Source organism: Triturus cristatus, chromosome 3_1 (genome assembly GCF_964204655.1).
Source record: "Triturus cristatus chromosome 3_1, aTriCri1.1, whole genome shotgun sequence".
In the NCBI taxonomy this organism is placed as follows: domain Eukaryota; kingdom Metazoa; phylum Chordata; class Amphibia; order Caudata; family Salamandridae; genus Triturus; species Triturus cristatus.
Window position 1 is genome coordinate 209542158 of NC_140583.1, and position 20929 is coordinate 209563086.

A 20929-nucleotide genomic window follows, 5' to 3' on the forward strand; every position below is an offset into this window, starting at 1 on the left:
GGTATGACACGTACTGGGGTGGGGGTGGGGCTCGAACGTACTGGGGTGTACATAGAGGGTGGTACGACACGTACTGGGGTGGGGGTACGACTGGAACGTACTGGGATGTAGGTACACTGGTGGTACTCTGCTGCATATTTTTAAAAAAACTTGTATTTTCGTGTGTTGTCACATTATTGAATGCTTTTTAACCAAAGCACTACGTAGCGCTCACTCGCGCTCAGCTGATCACTCGGGCTGCATCGCGCCCTTCTTTGCTAATCAACTGCAGCCGCCTTAGACACCGGCGTGCGCGCAGACTCCGCCCCTTTTTCAGGCCACGCCCCCTTATCCTGACTACTTAAACCGCTGACATCAGCGGCAACGTGTAAAACTGGTCCCAGTCCTGAGGCGGAAGCCGGGAACTGGTGGTACTCTGCTGCATATTTTAAAAAAACTTGTATTTTCGTGTGTTGTCACATTATTGAATGCTTTTTAACCAAAGCACTACGTAGCGCTCACTCGCGCTCAGCTGATCACTCGGGCTGCATCGCGCCCTTCTTTGCTAATCAACTGCAGCCGCCTTAGACACCGGCGTGCGCGCAGACTCCGCCCCTTTTTCAGGCCACGCCCCCTTATCCTGACTACTTAAACCGCTGACATCAGCGGCAACGTGTAAAACTGGTCCCAGTCCTGAGGCGGAAGCCGGGAACTGGTGGTACTCTGCTGCATATTTTAAAAAAAACTTGTATTTTCGTGTGTTGTCACATTATTGAATGCTTTTTAACCAAAGCACTACGTAGCGCTCACTCGCGCTCAGCTGATCACTCGGGCTGCATCGCGCCCTTCTTTGCTAATCAACTGCAGCCGCCTTAGACACCGGCGTGCGCGCAGACTCCGCCCCTTTTTCAGGCCACGCCCCCTTATCCTGACTACTTAAACCGCTGACATCAGCGGCAACGTGTAAAACTGGTCCCAGTCCTGAGGTGGAAGCCGGGAACTGGTGGTACTCTGCTGCATATTTTAAAAAAACTTGTATTTTCGTGTGTTGTCACATTATTGAATGCTTTTTAACCAAAGCACTACGTAGCGCTCACTCGCGCTCAGCTGATCACTCGGGCTGCATCGCGCCCTTCTTTGCTAATCAACTGCAGCCGCCTTAGACACCGGCGTGCGCGCAGACTCCGCCCCTTTTCAGGCCACGCCCCCTTACCCTGACTACTTAAACCGCTGACATCAGCGGCAACGTGTAAAACTGGTCCCAGTCCTGAGGCGGAAGCCGGGAACTGGTGGTACTCTGCTGCATATTTTAAAAAAAACTTGTATTTTCGTGTGTTGTCACATTATTGAATGCTTTTTAACCAAAGCACTACGTAGCGCTCACTCGCGCTCAGCTGATCACTCGGGCTGCATCGCGCCCTTCTTTGCTAATCAACTGCAGCCGCCTTAGACACAGGCGTGTGCGCAGACTCCGCCCCTTTTTCAGGCCACGCCCCCACCTTTCAACATAAATGTGTTTGCATAGGACGCGCAGCGGACGAGCGCAGCGGGAGCGCCGTTTGCGCGCCGAAAGCGCGCCTAAGGGAAGCCCGTCTGCGCCCGTCCGCGCCAAGACCGCGCCCGGCGCAGGAACCCCTGCCCAACATCCTCCAAACATCAGGTATGCACCCAACTACCTTCGCAAACTTCAAGGCAGATCTGACTGCCCCTGCAAACTTGATCTCTCTAATGTATTCGGTCCCACCAGTTGTAACAATTGTCGTTGGATTCTCAACTTCGCCACCAAGCAGCCAACTCCTCTTAAACAACCTCACTTCACCGGAGGTCTGATTAACGCCAGGTCCATGTGCAAACACAGTCAGGACATCCACGACCTCATTATCGACCACAACTTGGACTGCCTTATGATCACCGAGACCTGGCTTACTGAAGACAGTAATCCTGACATAGCCATCGCCCTCCCCCCAGGGTACTCCTTTCACAGACAGGATAGACTGAAAGGTAGAGGAGGAGGTGTCGCGGTCATTGTAAGGAACTCCTTCAGCTGCCACACCTTCTGCCTCGACCCCCTCACTGATGCCGAGGGACTAGGTTTCTCCATCAAACTTAGCCAAACCCTCTCCTTTTCAGGTGGTCTGATCTACCGCCCTCCTGGAAATGCTGCGAAATTCCTCGGCTCCCTCAATGACGCACTTGGACACTTCCTACTCCGATACCCTCATTTCACCCTCTTGGGCGATTTTAACCTGCATCTGGAAATACCTGTTGACCCCTCCACCAGTAACCTGCTGCAGACATTGGATACCTTTGACCTGCAACAAAGCGTCAAGCTGCCCACACATTCCCTTGGTCACACCCTGGACGGTGTCTGTTCTAATTTCCCATCCATCTCCACCTCACCTCCCATTCCCCAAATTTGGTCGGATCACAGCTTGATCCCTTTCCATATCCTCAATGTTCCCCCTCCTAACTGTAAAAAACCAATCCGCCAACACACTCACTCCATAAATTGGAAAACTGTGCAGGCAAGTCTTATCTCTCATCCCTTTTCCCCTTCTAACGCCCCCCCTTCCTCTGGCAACATCGATAAAGATGCAGTCTCCTTTAACAACTGGCTTTCTCAAGAAATCTCTGAACGATGTCCACCTAATAAAAAAGATAACACCCTTAAAAAAACGAAAATCAAAGCCCCTTGGTATACGCCTGACCTTACCGCCGCTCACCTACTCTGCAGGAAAGCAGAACGCAAATGGCGTAGATCATACGACAATGACGACCGTAGCAACTACATTCTCCAGAGAAAAAATTACCTCTCAACTATAAAATCAGCAAAAAGAACCTACTATGTAAACGCCATTAATGATGCCAGTCAAAAACAACAAATCCTCTTCTCCATAGTAAAGTCTTTTACTAAACCAAAAGCCCTTCAACCAGAGATCCCCCCGTCCCAAGAGCTGTGTGATAAGATCTCCGACTACTTTGAGGAAAAAATTAGTTCTATCCACATCAACTTCCCCCCTTCCCCTCCGGTGTTCTCATTTTCGGAGCTAGACAAATCTCGCCCGACTACAAACTGCCTCAATCATTTCTCTCCGGTAACCCTAACTCAAACCAGAGAAGCGATCCTCTCATGCAAATCGGGCTCTCCCTCTGACCCTTGTCCCCCCAAGATCCTCCACACCATCATTGATGAAATAAACCCCATCATTAACGAAATAATTAACCTCTCCCTCAAATCTGGCTCTGTCCCGCTCGCCTGGAAAAAAGGTGTGGTCAAACCTCTGATGAAAAAGGCAAACAAACCCCCCTCTGATTTAACTAACCTTCGTCCCATCACCCTGCTACCTGCACTGGGCAAAATCACGGAACAATTAGTCCACAAAGAGCTCAAGTCCTTCCTTGATGCCCACAACCTACTTCACCCCCAGCAATCCGGTTTCCGGTCTAGACATTCTACCGAGACCGCCCTGATCGAGCTGACCGACACCATTAAAAACCTCCAAGATCAGAGGAAGAAGGCCATCCTGATCCTTCTTGACCTCACGGCGGCATTCGACACTATTTCCCACTCCATACTGCTCAACAGACTTATGGACATTGGCATCACCAACTCAGCCCTAGCCTGGATCAGTTCCTTCCTCAGTGACAGGTCTCAAACCATCTCACTGGGCCCTTTCCAATCCAAAGAAAAAAAGATCTCGTGTGGAGTCCCCCAGGGCTCCATTCTAAGTCCCCTCCTATTCAATATATATCTCATCCCCCTGCTCTCACTCATAGAATCGTTCGGCATAATTGTCACGTCTTATGCCGACGATACTCAGCTTGTCATCCCTCTCGACGACAATTCCAACTCGGTCGAACTTAACCTCAAATGCTGCCTCACAGCGGTCTTTCAATGGATGGACACCAACCATCTTCGCTGTAACTCCAGCAAAACCGAGATCCTGCCCATTGGAAAGAACGCATCCTTCTGTCCCGCTCTGTGGTGGCCTGATAACTCTGCTGCCCCACCCCAGACAGTTTCATCGGCCAGAAACCTCGGAGTCATCTTCGATTCCGATCTTTCTTTCGATTCCCATGTCACAACTGTAGCAGGTAAATGCTTTGGCATTATAAAATCCATGAGAAAGTTCTTTGACTTTCTCCCGCTCGATTCCAGAAAGACCATTGCGGTAGCCCTCATTCTCTCTCGAGTGGACTACTGTAATGGCCTTTTGGCAGGGACCAAGAAATCCACCCGATTGAAACTGCAAAGTGTCCTGCACACTGCCGCGCGTCTTGTCTTAAAACTCCCACGCAAATCTTCTATTTCCACTGCCCTCAGATTCCTTCATTGGCTCCCCTTGCACAAGAGAATACTCTTCAAAATTCTCGTTGTAGCCTTCCGAGCCTTCCACAAATCCGGCCCAGTCTACCTGTCGAAACGCTTCCCTCATTACTTCCCGGGTCGCATTCTCAGATCCTCTCAAGAAAACCTCATGACCCCCCCTAAATTCAACCTGAAGTCCAAAGGCGGAAAAACTCTCAGCACCCTGGCTATTAGAGCCTGGAACAGTACGCCAAGGCATCTTAGACTTCAGACGCATGAGAAACCATTTAGGAAGCACCTTAAAACGTGGATTTTTAATCTCTCTGACGACTGGACTAAAGCAGCCATTTAACACTCCACCGCCCTTCCACTGATCTGGTCCCAGGTTTTCACAGCGCCAAGATGCTCCCTTCGGAGCGAACGTTTGCGCTCTATAAATACCCATCCAATATTCCAATATGACACGTACTGGGGTGGGGGTGGGGCTCGAACATACTGGGGTGTAGGTACACGGTGGTACGACACGTACTGGGGTGGGGGTGGGGCTCGAACGTACTGGGGTGTAGGTACACGGGGGGTATGACACGTACTGGGGTGGGGGTGGGGCTCGAACATACTGGGGTGTAGGTACACGGTGGTACGACACATACAGGGGTGGGGGTAGGACTCGAACGTACTGAGGTGTACATGGACGGTGGTATGACACGTACTGGGGTGGGGGTACGACTGGAACATACTGGGATGTAGGTACACGGGAGGTATGACACGTACTGGGGTGGGGGTGGGGCTCGAACATACTGGGGTGTAGGTACACGGTGGTACGACACGTACTGGGGTGGGGGTGGGGCTCGAACGTACTGGGGTGTAGGTACACGGGGGGTATGACACGTACTGGGGTGGGGGTGGGGCTCGAACATACTGGGGTGTAGGTACACGGTGGTACGACACGTACAGGGGTGGGGGTAGGACTCGAACGTACTGGGGTGTACATGGACGGTGGTATGACACGTACTGGGGTGGGGGTACGACTGGAACGTACTGGGATGTAGGTACACGGGGGGTATGACACGTACTGGGGTGGGGGTACGACTGGAACGTACTGGGGTGTAGGTACACGGGGGGTATGACACGTACTGGGGTGGGGGTGGGGCTCGAACGTACTGGGGTGTAGGTACACGGTGGTACGACATGTACTGGGGTGGGGGTACGACTGGAACGTACTGGGGTGTAGGTACACGGGGGGTATGACACGTACTGGGGTGGGGGTGGGGCTCGAACGTACTGGGGTGTACATAGAGGGTGGTACGACACGTACTGGGGTGGGGGTACGACTGGAACGTACTGGGATGTAGGTACACGGGGGTATGACACGTACTGGGGTGGGGGTACGACTGGAACGTACTGGGGTGTAGGTACACGGGGGTATGACACGTACTGGGGTGGGGGTGGGGCTCGAATGTACTGGGGTCTAGGTACACGGTGGTACGACACGTACTGGGGTGGGGGTACGACTGGAACGTACTGGGGTGTAGGTACACGGGGGGTATGACACGTACTGGGGTGGGGGTGGGGCTCGAACGTACTGGGGTGTACATAGAGGGTGGTACGACACGTACTGGGGTGGGGGTACGACTGGAACGTACTGGGATGTAGGTACACGGGGGTATGACACGTACTGGGGGGGGGGTGGGGCTCGAACGTACTGGGGTGTAGGTACACGGTGGTACGACACGTACTGGGGTGGGGGTACGACTGGAACGTACTGGGGTGTAGGTACACGGTGGTATGACACGTACTGGGGTGGGGGTACGACTGGAACGTACTGGGGTGTAGGTACACGGGGGGTATGACACGTACTGGGGTGGGGGTGGGGCTCGAACGTACTGGGGTGTAGGTACACGGTGGTACGACACGTACTGGGGTGGGGGTACGACTGGAACGTACTGGGGTGTAGGTACACGGGGGTATGACACGTACTGGGGTGGGGGTGGAGCTCGAACGTACTGGGGTGTACATAGACGGTGGTACGACACGTACTGGGGTGGGGGTACGACTTGAACGTACTGGGGTGTACCTAGACGGGTGGGGGTATACATACACGGGGGGTACGTGTCGGACGTACGGGGGCTGGGGGGAGTGTTGGGCGCGTATGCGGGCACATGTCTTCATGGTTGCTATAGGAGTTCGGTGCGGACGGTGTTTTTTCCATACGGTTGTACGCTCGGACGCACGGGATGGATCGTGATTCCTCGGTCGGACTTGGCTTTTCACGTTTGTAAGGTAAATCGTCCGAGGACGTGTCGGACACATTTTCCAACCCGAGGACGTGTGGGGAATGTTTCCCAGTGCGGTTCGTATGGACTTTTTACCATGCGAATCGTGATTGCCAGTTCGTATGGCACTTGTACGATTCGTACGGTAAAAAGACCCGATACGAGTCGTACGGGGACATTTTTTACCGGATCGTGATCGGCACCAAAATGCCTGTTCCAAACACTATTTTATTAGACATAATAAGTGATACAAAAAATGGTGAAACAAAAACAATCTTGACAATATTCAATGCATTTTATATTCAGAAAATAAAGATGTTAATAGTATGTGGTTCAGTCCAAATGAAGCCTTAACCATATGTAGTTAGATCCGGGATGGTTTAACTCTTTTGAACAATATTACACCGGCCAGGTGTGGAAATATAAATTCTTAATAAGCAGACTTCATGTGGATCCATGACTGACATCTGCTTCCTGCAATCGAATCAAACATGCAGTTTTTGGAAGGGACATTTTGCTAGCTCAATGTCTATTCTGTAAATATGATGTTGGTGGAAATTGAGAAAGTTTGGAGAAAGGCTCCACATCTGCATTGAAGGGTCCTAAAAAAAGAATTGATGTAATTGTACGGTGTTGTTGCCTAAACACAGCTTTAGAGTGTCCTTCTGAAAACAAAAACATTTTGTTGCAGAGTCCTGTAGTACCACATGCTGCCACGCAGGAGCTAATGCTATGAATTCCAGAGGAATCTGAGGTTAGAACTATACATCATATATAGTTTATTTGAAGGGGCTGTCCGGAACACAGCAAAAACTGTAAAGGCTGTGGATAAGCTTAACATTTTTCTCATGCATGTAAGCTTTGGCACAAGTGTGAATGATGGTGAAGGAGAGGAGACTTGCCCTGTGGTTTTGAATAACAAGGGCAGAGTGCATGCACTGCAGGAGAATTTGTACTGAAACAATGGTGACAGAACTGTATGTCACAGACACACTCTCCGCCATGCACTTCAAATGTTAAGTGAGCGACATGGCAGTTTAAAGAGGGGCAGAAGCAGCACCAGAGGAGTGAGCAGGCACTCTAGGGGGTGAAGGTGTATGTCCACCTGTTAATTATCCTTTTGGTGTTTGGTACAACCTGACCTCAACACGGCAAGGTTGCTGTAGGCAAGATTACCTAGCAACACTTCTCAACCTCCACCTTCAAGCTCTACAAAATACAAAAAACACTCCAACCCATCTTATCATTGCGGTACGCAGTCAAAATATCGATTTTTTAATATCGACCTACAATAATATCGAGATTTTAATATCGTAGGGACAGAATATCGATGTCAAGAATATCGGTGACCAGAATATCGACCTTAAGGTAAGTAATATAGTTTTTTTAAATATCAAAGTAAGAAATATCGTTAGCAAATATATCGTTAATATCGATATTTATATTAGTATTATGTATTTTAATATGTATTTTATATGTATGTTCAACATATTTTGTAATGTATTTTTATTATTTTTAAATATATCTAATAAATAATTAGAAATTAGTAATTGAGTACATTTTGCGTTTTAGTATCTGAGCGGGTTGTGGGTTTATAGGGGAATCAGTTGGAAAGTAATTTAATTATAATTAATTAATATGTTTTTATTTATTGTTAGTGATTATTAATTTATTGTTAATTATCAATTGATAATTAATGTTTATTAATTGATTAATTTATCATTATATGAATTATAATTAACGTATTAGTGTTTATTGTTGTTAATTAATGTATTGTTAATTGATTATTAATTGGTGATTAATTTTTATTAATTGATTAATTGATATTTAAAATAATTGTTAATTTTTATGTATAGCGGGTTTTGGGTTTATAGGGGAATAGGGTGGGAAGTAATTTAATTAGAATTAATGAATTAATATGTTTTTATTTATTGTTATTGATTACTAATTTATTGTTAATTAATTAATTGGTAATTAATTTATATTAATTGATTAATTTATGATAATTATAATTAATCTGTTATTTTTTTATTTATTGTTATTCTTAATTAATTTATTGTTAATTTATTAGTAATTGGTAATCATTTTTTATTAATTGATGTATAAATTAATTGTGTTATTTTTTATGTGTTGTGGGTTGTGTGTTTATAGGGGAATAGGGTGGGGAGTAATCCTACTGTTGCACTCCCTGGAGTGGGACTAGTAATTTTTACCCCTACGCTATCCATCGCTTTCCCTACTGTTGCACTCACTGGAGTGTGAATAGTAATTTTAACCCCTACGCTATCCAACGCTTTCCCTACTGTTGCACTCTCTGGAGTGGGAATAGTACATTTTACCCCTACGCTATCCAACGCTTTCCCTACTGTTGCACTCTCTGGAGTGGTAATAGTAAGTTATACCCCTACGCTATTCAACGCTTTCCCTACTGTTGCACTATGTGGAGTAAGTATATATATTATTTTTTTTTTTTTTTTTTTTTTTATTCATACCCAGAGTAAGCAGAAAATCAAAACATAGTTCATATAAACTTGGCCATAATACATATCGTCATATCAGATCAGATTCCATGTACAAATAAATAAAAAAAAGAACATCAACAAAAGAAAACAAAAAGAAAAAAACCTTAAAAATATTCCAAAGACTGTACAAAAGCAGTATACAGAAAAGAAGGAGAAAAGAACAGGTGTTGTTATACATTGTACAAACCAAGGTTATTCCTACTGATTTAGACTTCCTTTTATAGATAATTTTGTCTCACTATCCATGTTCCTATTACTCATAAGCCTCCAATTTCCCCACTCCATTTCGCAATATATGCCCAGATTTTTAATCCACGACTCCTGGCTTTCCTCCCTTTGCAAGCATACAGGGCTGCCTCGTGTTTCCATATCCCTAATAATCTCGCTAACCACATCTGATAAGTGGGTGGATCTTTATCCTTCCAGCGAGCTGTTAACATTATTCTAAGAATAGCTATGCCTACAAAAAGGCAATATTCCTGCTCCTTATTACACTCGAGCTTGCTATCATACCCTAAGATTACTAGCGTAGGGGTGAGGTCAAAATTCCTACCTAACAAATGTTTTCAAAAGCCAAGAATCCTAGACTTTAGAAGGGCCAATTTCCCACAATCGTAAAGCACATGCATCAAAGTAGCAGGGCCCACCCCACATCTAGGACACTTATCGTCCAACCTTTTCCCCCCATAAAAAAAGCTTTGCTGGCGTAAAATAAAGATTAAATATAGTTTTATATAGCTGAGCTTTTAAATTAGAGGATATAAAACTTTCGGCAGAAAGTTCTAAGCTCCTATAGATATCTACGTCCGGATTATTCAGTTTTGCTGCCCATAATAACTCATTTTTTTCCAGGTCATCCGGCAATGCTGCTAGTAAGAGACTATATATGCCTCGAATTCCACAAGAGATGCTTCCGATCAAATCCATCAGAGGAATCCTCTCATTCGTCACCCTTGGTCTGTAAGCCATAAGTATACTCCTAATCTGAATACATTTGAAAAACTGTTTAGGGCATACCCCAAAGTGATATTGTAGTTCAGAGAATTGGGGTTGTTGTTTTCCATCATAAAATGCTCCAATAGTAGTAACCCCTTTATTCTCCCATTCCCGCCCAGTAGAATCATAAGCATCTTTTGGTAAAAACGATATATGCCATAAAGGGGTATATTGCGTAACCTTAGGAATTTCCAAGAATTTTGATATCTGCTTCCAGATCCTTCATGCACTCTTTATAATTTTAAACCCGACTTTCTTATAATAACTTTGCTCCAATTCTTTTAAAAGACGCCCAGAAGCCTTATCTCCTACTGCCAACTCAAAAACTGTTGGGATCCTCTCCATTGTATCCTCGTCACTATTTATATCTATCTTTAGTAAGAAAGCTAATTGGTGTAATAGTGCGGCCCAATAATATAATGTAATGTTTGGGGCAGCTAGCCCTCCTCGATCCTGTGTCAATGACAGAAACTTCATAGATCTCCTCACCTTCCCGTATTGCCACATAAAATTTGAAAACATACAATTAATGCTTTTAAGTATTTGATCCTCCAAAGCAAGCGGAATTGACCTGAATAGGTATAAAAACTTGGGTAAAACAGTCATTTTTAGAAAATTTCCCCTTCCAATGATTGATAAATGCAATCCATTAACCCTCTTTAATTCTGGAGCTATGGTCTTAATGAGTGGACCATAGTTCAATTTAATTATATTTTCCACTTTTGCCGTAATACGCACCCCCAAATAGACTGCCGATTCTGTTCGCCTGGGATCATCGAGCTCCACATTCTCCGTACAAACAATAATGGTTTTCTCTCTATTCAAACGGTATCCAGATAACATACCAAACCTCTCAGTTATACAGTTGATTTCGTCTAAGGCCTCTTTAGGATCTGATGTCAAAATTGCCAGGTCATCAGCATAGACCAATATTTTAGTCTGATACCCGTTAGAATATATAGGTTTAATTTTGCCTGACCGTAAGAGCTTCTCAACTAATGAATTAATGTAAAACGCAAATAAAATAGGTGAGCAGGGACATCCCTGCCGGGTTCCCCTGGAGACAAAGACCTCCCCTGACTCCATTCCCATCACTTGTATCCAAGCTTTCGGATTTTGATACATAGCTTTAATTGTTCTGATAAATCCCTGGCCAAACCCCTTTAACTCCAGGATAACCCACAGGAATTCCCACTTCACGCGATCAAATGCCTTCTCAGCGTCGAGAAGGATCATGGCCATCTGCCCCCCCCCCCCCCCGTCTCGGATACAATATCAAATAATGAAATTGCTCTTCGTACATGGTCTGTTGTTTCTCTCCCTGGTATAAAACCATGTTGCCATGGGGAAACCAGACGACCAATGACCCTTCTCAACCGAGTAGCTAAAACCTTAGAGTATATCTTCGTGTCTGTATTAATTAAAGATATTGGTTTATAAGACCCTGGATTATCTGGGGGTTTGCCCTTTTTTGGGAAGATGACAATACGTGTCTCCCTCCATGACTCGGGTGTTTTCCCATCATACTGGATCCCTCTAAAGAGATCCAATAAGAATGGTATAATTGATGTTCCCAATATTTTATATACCTCAACGGGTATAGCATCGGGGCCGGTGGCTTTTCCTGAGGCCAAACTCTGTAGAGCCAATAGAGTCTCTTCCTGTGAGATCTCTGATTCTAGCTCTTGCTTTGTCTCTTTATCCAAGATCTCTCCCATATCCCCTGTTATCTGGATAATATCTTCCAGTATTAACCTTTCCTCCCTAGCCCCCTCTTCCGAATATAGTATTTGATAATACTGTTGAAAAGTTTGAACTATATCATCGGGGTCCGTGTATACCACCCCCCCCCCCCACATTGATAGCTAAGATTTGATTCTGTGCAGACTTTTGTCTAGTACGAAGAGCTAATCTCTTCCCAACGGATTCTCCACTCTCATATAAACCACCACGCCGGGACTGGAATTCCACAGATTTTTGCGCTAGCCATCCATTAATTTCTGACTTAAGAACCAATATTTGTTCCTGCTTATGGTTGTATCCTTTCCATGTTTTATAAGTAGAGAGTGCTCCTCTTCTGCCATTCTTAGTCTACTCATTAACTCTTGATTCTCCCCCATACGTAATGCTCGTACCTTGGCAACATAGCTAATAGTTTCCCCTCTCAAGCCCGCCTTAAACGCATCCCAGACAACTATTCTGGAGGTACTATATCTGTTTATATCAAAATAGTCAGTTGTCCATTTTTTAATATGCTCGACATAATCTATATTAACAAGCAGTTTTTTATCAAATGACAATCTCGCCATTTTTTTTGTAAAGCCCGGAATTTCCACCTCAAAGATTAATGGGTTATGGTCCGATATGATCTTAGGCATGATCCTAATGCTAGCTTTATTAAGAAGGATTGTTGATCCAAAAAAATAATCGATTCTAACATATTTTTTATGCGGAAATGAATAGTATGTACTTCCTGTATTCTGCGATGTATTTTTGGCCAGCCACATATCCGTTAAGCCATGGCTCTTATTGAGTGACGTTAGTGCCCTATAAACCCTTGGTTTCCGCCCCTGATACCCCCTTGTTTGTTATGCCCTGGCTGTAAATCTAAGGCAATGTTAAAATCTCCACAAACAATTAGGGGCATCGGCCACATTGCCAATTCTAATTCAAGATCCTCAAAAATCTGGGGGTCATCATAATTTGACCCATAAATTGAACATATAGTAAGTCCCATCCCGAGTTCAACTATCGCCCATCTACCTAATGGATCAGCTAGCTTCCTCTTGGGTTGACCCAAGGATGTTTTAGCAAGAATGGCTACCCCTCGAATGTTTGAAGTTTGGGATGTAGATGTCAATAAATTATAGCCCTGAATTAAGAGCCAATGTCTTTTATCCCAGGGGAGATGGGTCTCTAGCAAGCATACAACATCAAAAGACTATAATTTTACCAGCTCCCCCAGTTTACCTCTCTTAATCGCATCGTTCAATCCCGCAATATTTATCGAGCAGATGTTTAGTCTCCCCATTTAAATCTGTTTTGAGAGTTCTTTGCATGAAAAACAATTCCCTTTGTCCCTTCCCCTTCCCCCCCCTCTCCATCCCTTTTCTTTACCACTATACAAATCACATAGCACATTTCTCTTGCTTACATATATGTTTTTTAAATTTCTGCTTATTTCATCTTCTACTCTGGATAAGTTATTTTTACATTTTTTCCCCTCTACCCCCCACCCAGCTCCGAGCCCCCCCACCCCAACCCCCATCCTCTCTGAGAGACACTCAGACATAGTCTGTGTGTGATGAATGCGTCGCACATTACACAAAAGCCCAAAAGTAAACCATAATATTAATTAACAGATGCGGTGTAGTTGCTATACCAGCCCTCACTTCAGGTTTTCGAGTAAATTAGCAATCATGAAAAAAAAGGGAGCCAAAAAAGAGAAAAGAAAAAAAAAGATAATACTACTGAGCAGAAGAAAACAAAAACCCCTGCCCCCCCCAGAGTGAGAAGGAGGGAAAGAAAGGTTTTCTAATACCTAATGTCTTGTCCTCCTGCTCATCCTACTCATCCTATCAAACTATCCAGATACTCCTTAGCTTTTATCTCAGACATAAAAAACCGCGTCTGTCCATTTCATATGACTTTTAGCTTAGCAGGATTATTTAGAAAAGCCTAAGCTTTCTTATCCTGAAAAGGTCTTATCAGTTGTCTCAACCTCCACCGTCTCTCAACAGTAGTATGATAGAAGTCTGGACGAACAAAATAAGTTACCTAATTCCTAACACGTCTAGCCTCAGGTCTTGCTTTTTCAAAAATGGCTTGACGAAGCAAAAAGCTGCCAAAATAAACTAAAATAGCTCGTGAGAGTGACCCTACCTTTACTGGCTGTTTTCGCACGAAGGGGACCCTATGTGCCCGCTGAACCTCTAGTGACCAATTCCAGTCTGTAAGCTCAGGGAGCGACTCCCTAAACAGATCAATGATATACCTACGAACATCCTCCCCCTCCAGTCCCTCTGGCACTCCTAGAATGCGGAGATTATTCCGCCGTTGGCGGTTCTCCTGCTCCTCTAGTTTCCATTGGATATCTACTATCTGTACCTAATGTGACTTAGCCTGCTCTTGGGTGCCTGCCAAATCTGACTCTGTGGTACAGATTCTTGACTCCAAGTCTGTCATCCGCTCCCCAAATGTACTACAAGTTTTTGACAATTTTCGGACCACTCCTTGTACTTTCTGTAGTGCAGCTTGAGCCTTGCGCCCATCCTGCCGCGTCTCTTCTCGATGGGTAGATATTGCTTGGAGGATAGTCTCGAGTGTAGGTGGACTGGGGTCTCCTCCCTCTCCCCCCTCTAGTTCCTTTACTGGTTCCTTAACTGGTTCCTTTGCCGGAACGCCTGTAAGTTGTACTGACGGAGAATAGTCCCACGTGAGATCTCTCTCTCGTATTTTCCTTCTCCTCTGGATTGTCCCAGCTTTAGCAGTGTCTGAAAGGTCAATTTCGCTATCGCTTAGGTCAGGGTTACTACTATCTGTCCCCACTTCCGACCAATCGCCCCCATCCGAAACAGAGAAAAAGTCCAGATCCTTTTCTGAATCTTTTTCAGGTCTCCCTACCCTCCCCCTCCCTCTGCACCTTGGCTCTCTGTTTCTACTAGCGGGGGGTGCAGTGATATAGTAGTTGCTTCGGCAGCCGTTTGGGCCTCCCCGGCACTGTTATCACCCTTGTTAGCATTTTTAGCACCAAAAAAGAAATAGTTCTCAACAAGGGGGAGTCTTATACCACTCACAACTCCTTCACCCCCCCCCCCCCCCTCCGCCTACCTCTCCTGACCCACTCTGGCCCCTCATGTGAGTCTCAAGGGGATCTTCTACATCCTGGATGGGTAAGAGTTCTTTCACCGTTTTTCCTCCCCCTTTCATCAGTTCCACTACAGTGGGACAAGTTAGTTTTGCTATTGTTCCTGCGGTTGTTTTCTTCCTCCCGGAGGCTGTTCCTTCTGCCCTACGCATGGGCGTTGTGACTGGAGCCTCAACTTGACCCAGATCTGTAGACACTGTGGGCGCTGTGGGGTTCTTCAAGGCAAGCCTCGCCTTAGCTTTTGAGAGTGCTGCCGATTTTGGAGCCATTTCCGCAACGTTATCGGCGTTATCAGCGTTACCAGCCTTCGTGAGCTCGTCTGCATCCGGGGCAGTCACCCGTGCAACAGCCTCAGCCTCAGCCTCTTCCGATACCGCCGCCGTCCGATCCAGCGCTGTGTCCGCCAGGCAACGATCCGCCCCTACACCCACGTCCAGCATAGGTTGGGTCCTAGCAACTGAGGTCAAAGATAGCGAGGACGCCAGGAACGCCTTCCTTAGACTCTGGCAGTATCCAAACAGGGCTAAACCAATACAAGTCCCCATCAGTTGGAAATATCGCTCCTGTGAAATCCGCGATGTCCAAGTAAGGTCTGACAACATAGTTTTTAACAGCCCCACAACTTTTGCTCAATAGTCCGCATCCGAGACGATAATCACCGGCTTTGGTATGGTGCGAGCTACGGTCTCACTCGACCGCCATCTTGTCTCTCCTGTATATATATTAATTTATATGTATATGTTTAATTTATATTAACATTATATGTATTAGTTATTATTTTTTAAACACGTTATAATATTTTTAACTATGTTTCTTTAACTATGTTTCTTTTATTTATATGTATTATTTACTTAATTTTATATTATTAATAAAACATTTTAAAAAATGACATTTTTGACAACAATATTTTGTTTTCCGATATTTTTGTACTTACCATTATGTAGAAAGGACTTCGATATTTTTGACATTTATATTTTTGTATTGATATTTTTGTAGGTCGATTTTCTGTCCGTCGATATTCTGTCAGACATTCATCATTGCTCAACATCCTCCACTACAGTACTACTACGTTATCTTAATCTGTGTGTAAAAGGAAAGAGTGGAAATGCAAAAGAGAGTGGTTCTCGTTGACTGTTGAATTATCTTATTTACCTTGCATTTCTGCAATCCACAAAGTCTGACCATGCAGTCTGACTCCACTCGGTTGTTAGCAGATACCAACAAGGAGTCTATCCTTTTTGATTGGGTGACATTGTGTCTGAATAAATCAGTCATTTCCTATGGAAGAGAAAAAGCAAATAATATAATGGCACATATTACAAATTGAACACCGCATTTCAAAACACTAAAAAAGGTCCAGAAGAGAAATGCACATGTGCATTTATAAGGCCATTAAAAGCTAGCATTGTGGGGAAGAATACGCTAAAGAGTAGACAGTTTTTCAAACTTAGTCTAGTCTACAAATGAGCTCACAGTTCATTTAACATTCACAAACACCCAAACTGTTATCAGTAGAAAGAGATGCAGTCGAGCCCCAGAGAAGAGTCTCCCTGGGCCACTCCAACTTCAGCTCAACCAACTGGGCTTAAACAGCCAGAAATCGAAGTGGCCTCAAGGACATGAGTGTGTAAGGAATTTGCCCTGTTTGCAGAGTCACCCCAGGGTTTTGCCTTCTATAGCTGATCCCGTTTTTGTTGCCATTAGGGCTGCCCACTTTAACCCTGCCAACCAGCAATAACGTTTGTGTGCTCTTTTCTTTAAAACATGAGAAATTTGTCACATTTAATTTACTAATAAGTCCCTAGTATGAAGTACTACCTGTACCACGAATCTGTCAATTAAATGCTAATAATGCACTGCAGCACTCATTGAGCCAGCCAGTAAAGTGGTTCCCTAAAACATGTCTCAGGAGGGCCTGCCATTGTAACCGTCAGCTCAGATTTACACTGCCATTTCGAACTAGCAAAATAAACCTTTTGCCAGTCCCAAACCTTCTTTAATACTTACAAGTCACCCCTAAGGTAGGCCCTAAATGCTCATAGAGCAGCGTGAATGGTATTTAAAACGTAGAACTTGCATCTATAATGTTTTACATGTCCTGGCAGTGAAAAACCTCAAAAGTCGTTTTCCACTGTGGCAAGGCTAGCCTTCCATAGACTAACACTGGTTTACACTATTACATTTAATAAATAATAAATTCAGTTTAGGAACAGTTAGAGAAATACTTCTTCCACTCATTTTGATTGTGATTTAATATCCTCGGTTATGATAAATTTGTATTTTGAATTAATATTTTAGAAATGCCACTTTTGGAAAGTTTCTGGAGTCTTTCTGTAGGTGGCCAGCTTAGTGGTGTTTCCCGTGGTTGTTCGAGGTGAGCACTCTGAAGTCAAGACTTGAAAATAAGTGCTGTGCGACCGTCCTGCTATCCGTGGAGAACATTAAGGAAAAGATGGTGGTTTCTATGTGGATTCTAGAAGAGTCTGGTAGACTTAATGACATTCTGCACTGTACCCCAGTTTGCGACATGGTGGCCGTGCAGGTGAAGGTGTGCAAAAGTGATAGAGAGCTCAAAAGACATGTTAAGCATACCAGAGGTGTTGATCTCAAGGAGGCTCAGTTTTCTGAAGGGAGCAGCAACCTGACCCAGAGTGTGATGAAGGGTAAAATAAGTACCACTGGCAAGTGACCTTTTTGGAGCTGAAGCCAGGAAGGACGAGGATGAATCAGAGCTACATATTTTCTGCTGGGTGAAGCTATCTAGGAATAACAGGACCCAGAGGGGTGTACCGAATGCTGTGGGTAATGGTGACTGAGGTCATGATATAAGGAGCTAGATTTGATCTAATAGTTTCTTTGTTAGCTGTCTTTTTCTGAGGTGGCAGGTGTCCTTGGACTGGGATCTTAGAAGAAAATTCATTGGGGGGCATTTCACAAAGGCATTTTGGAGTATGTAAAAAAGTCCGTTTAAAGCCTTTGTGAAAAAGCCCCAAAACCACTACATAAAGTTAATCTAAAATTAATCAGTGGAATCTAGAGAATTTGCATGCCTGAATTCATTGTTCGAACCTACGGAAGAGAGCTCTCGGCTACAGCATTTCAAACCTCTAGAATTTGAGGAGATGCCTGCTTTGCGTATGCCTGTCAAGTCGGGTTCTCCGCTTGATCCAGTTTTGCCCTCTACTCAGGAACGAGGAGTGGAAGCTTTGTTGGCTTGGTCCATTAGCTGTTTAACAGTTCCCTGGCGGTGGGCCAGGTACCGAAAACGTGGTAGCATGCGATGGCAGTTCCTCTGCTCAAAAAGCCACTGTTGGATCCTAATAATCCAGAAAACTACTGACCTGTTTCATTGCTGCCACTGTTGGCTAAAGTCACTAAGAAGCATGTAGACAGATTTCTCAGTTTATTGAGTCAAATGATCTTCTTCATAGGACACAGTCAGGGTTTCGCACGTACAGTAGCACGGAGTCGACCCTGCTGTTAGCCTTAGAATCCATTCACCAAATCCTGGACGCAAGAGGCACTGTCGCTCTCTTGATGCTGGACCTCAGTGCGGTGTTCAACACAGTATCACATAATCTGCTCACTGAGCGTCTGTGGAGATGTGATTTCGGCAATATGGCCTAACGGTGGGTTACTACCTTTCTTTGGGGACGCGCCTTCCAGGTGTGTCACAAATAACTCTAAAATGGTCAATCTGCAGCTTGGAGTACTCAGGGCTCCTCCTTGAGTCCAACCTTAATTAATTTATACATGCTCCCCCTGGCTAAGATCATTGAACATCATGGGTTCACAGTAATTAACTATGCTGAAGATACTCAGTTGATCATCACCCTCTTCCAGGATGCTGCAACTGCTGCTACTTCACTAAGGTCATGTCTAGAGGAGGTTGTGGGGTGGATGGAGCAAGACTATTTAGAGCTGAATGAAGGGAACACGGAGGTCTGGATCCTGGGCAAACAACCCAATATTTGGAAGATATCTTGGCTGCCTGAAACCCTCACCCTGTTACTTAGCCCCAAGCCCAACGTTGAAAACCTGGGTATCTGGTTTGACCAGAAGCTGTCCCTTGACCGGCTGGAAAATGCTTTGGAATCCTCAAGACCTTGAAAAAGACACTGGATTTGCTACTGCTACCAGAAACTGAGAAAAACTGTGGTCCAGGCCTTCATGATCACAGGGCTGGACTATTGTAACGTATTATTATACCTGGGGGTGTCACATCCTTGCATGATTCGTCTTCAACAAATGCAGAATGCGGTGGCTTGTCTGTTACTAAGTCTTCCGAAATTAGATCTTCACTTACCAAGTTACACTGATTTCCTGTGAAGCAGAGACTCTCATTCAAGGCGTTGTGCTGCTGCTATAAAGCATTGACAAATAGTGGCCCTCTGTACATACAACCTTTAATTCAACCCTATGCTCCTCTGAGGAATCTCAGATCCTCGGGGGCTAGCTGGGTCTGTATTCTGAAAGTGAGAAGAGTGCGCCTTGGTGGCAGCTTTCTTAGCTTTTTAGCCAGGAAACTTTGGAATTCGCTACCTCTTTCTGTCTGACAGGCCCCTTTGGAACTCCATGTAAGAAAAGATTGAACATGTGGCTGTTCAGTTAGAATTGTCCTGTTGCTTTCTGTGAGTGTGTAGCACATGGGATCTTGGGCCGCACTTTTACTAGTAGGGAGCTTTTCGGAGCCTATTCACAAAGTCACATAACAGTATATGAATGTACTACTTCCCTCGGTTTGTTGAATACAAATGAAAATTAGTTTTACATAGTTATTTTAACTTTTAAAAAAACAGAAAAAAGTCACTACACTATTAACCTAATTTTAAATTAAATCTTTTATTTATTTAAATATATTAAGTTAAATTCGAAATATTGTTTTCAAGTTTAAATGAAAAAAATAAATTTCAACCTAAACTAAAAAAAATTAAATGTTTTTATTATTTTTGGGGACAGAGAACATCAATGGATTGAAAGAACCAGTGTGCAGATTGCTAGATTGGGATCTTTTTAGATGGAAGAGACCATACTATAAAATGGGAGGTTGGATGGCAGTGAGGAATCTGAATTTGGAGTGCCCACCCGAAAGAATGTTACCAAATGTAAGTAACTTGTTCATCTGATGGATACTTCTAACCGCAGATTCCTCACCTTTTGAAAAGATAACAAAGCAACACCTCCCTAGGCTCTGAGAATGGCTCAGTCTAAAAAGTCCTGCAGGGCCAAGAGGGCAAAACGCCCGTCCCAGCAATCCTGATTGTCGAGGCAGAAGTGCTTCATTTACGTGCACTGATGCACATCCAGCTACCGCAGATATCGAAGACATGCCCTCTGCATACCAGTGCAGTTGCAGTAGCCTTGGCCCTGGAGGAGTGAGCTTGTAGGCCTCCTGGAGACTCCTTTTTAGCCAATGCTCAGAAGATCTCCATGCAGAAGGCAATCCATCAACAGATGGTCCGTTTCTGCACTGCCTTGCCCTTCTTTGCCTCAGAGAACCCCACAAATCTAATCATCCAACTGATGTCCAATGTAAATGCTCTCTTGGGGCCCAAAATATGGAGTCTCTACTCCTCTTTCGAGGAATAAGGAGGAGCAAAAAAAGTCGAGAGGGTGATTGATGGCTTGCCCAACATGAAATGGGTTTTCAACTTTGGAAGGAACACAGCTCAAGTCCTTAACACCAGTTTGTCTAGAAAAAAGGTGATAGAGGGAGGCTGGACCAAAAGGCTGAAGTTCACTCACAAAGTGTACAGATGTTATTGCAACCAGGAAGACTGTTTTTAGAGTGAGTAGGCCCAATGTGCAGTGGTTCAAAAGGAGTACATATTAGAAATGTGAGAACCACATTTAGATCCCACTGTGGCATCATGAACAGCTTAGGTGGAAGCATAAAACTTCTTAGGAAAAATCACAACTGGTGATTTGAAGGATGGTTCTGCTAAACATAAAAAGACCGATATGTCCGACTGGTAAGCTTTAA

The 20929-nt window shown here is 44.6% G+C and overlaps 1 protein-coding gene across 3 annotated transcripts in view; it reads right to left on the bottom strand.

The window, feature by feature from the left end:
• The window catches only part of LOC146859938 (mucosa-associated lymphoid tissue lymphoma translocation protein 1-like), a 1299471-nt gene that overhangs the window by 49005 nt on the left and 1229537 nt on the right, over positions 1–20929 (bottom strand). For all 3 annotated transcript variants that reach the window (XM_085643681.1, XM_085643683.1, XM_085643682.1), the window contains one exon: positions 16099–16224. In XM_085643681.1, the coding sequence (XP_085499807.1) occupies positions 16099–16224 (126 nt within the window). The remainder of the gene's footprint in view (positions 1–16098; positions 16225–20929) is intronic.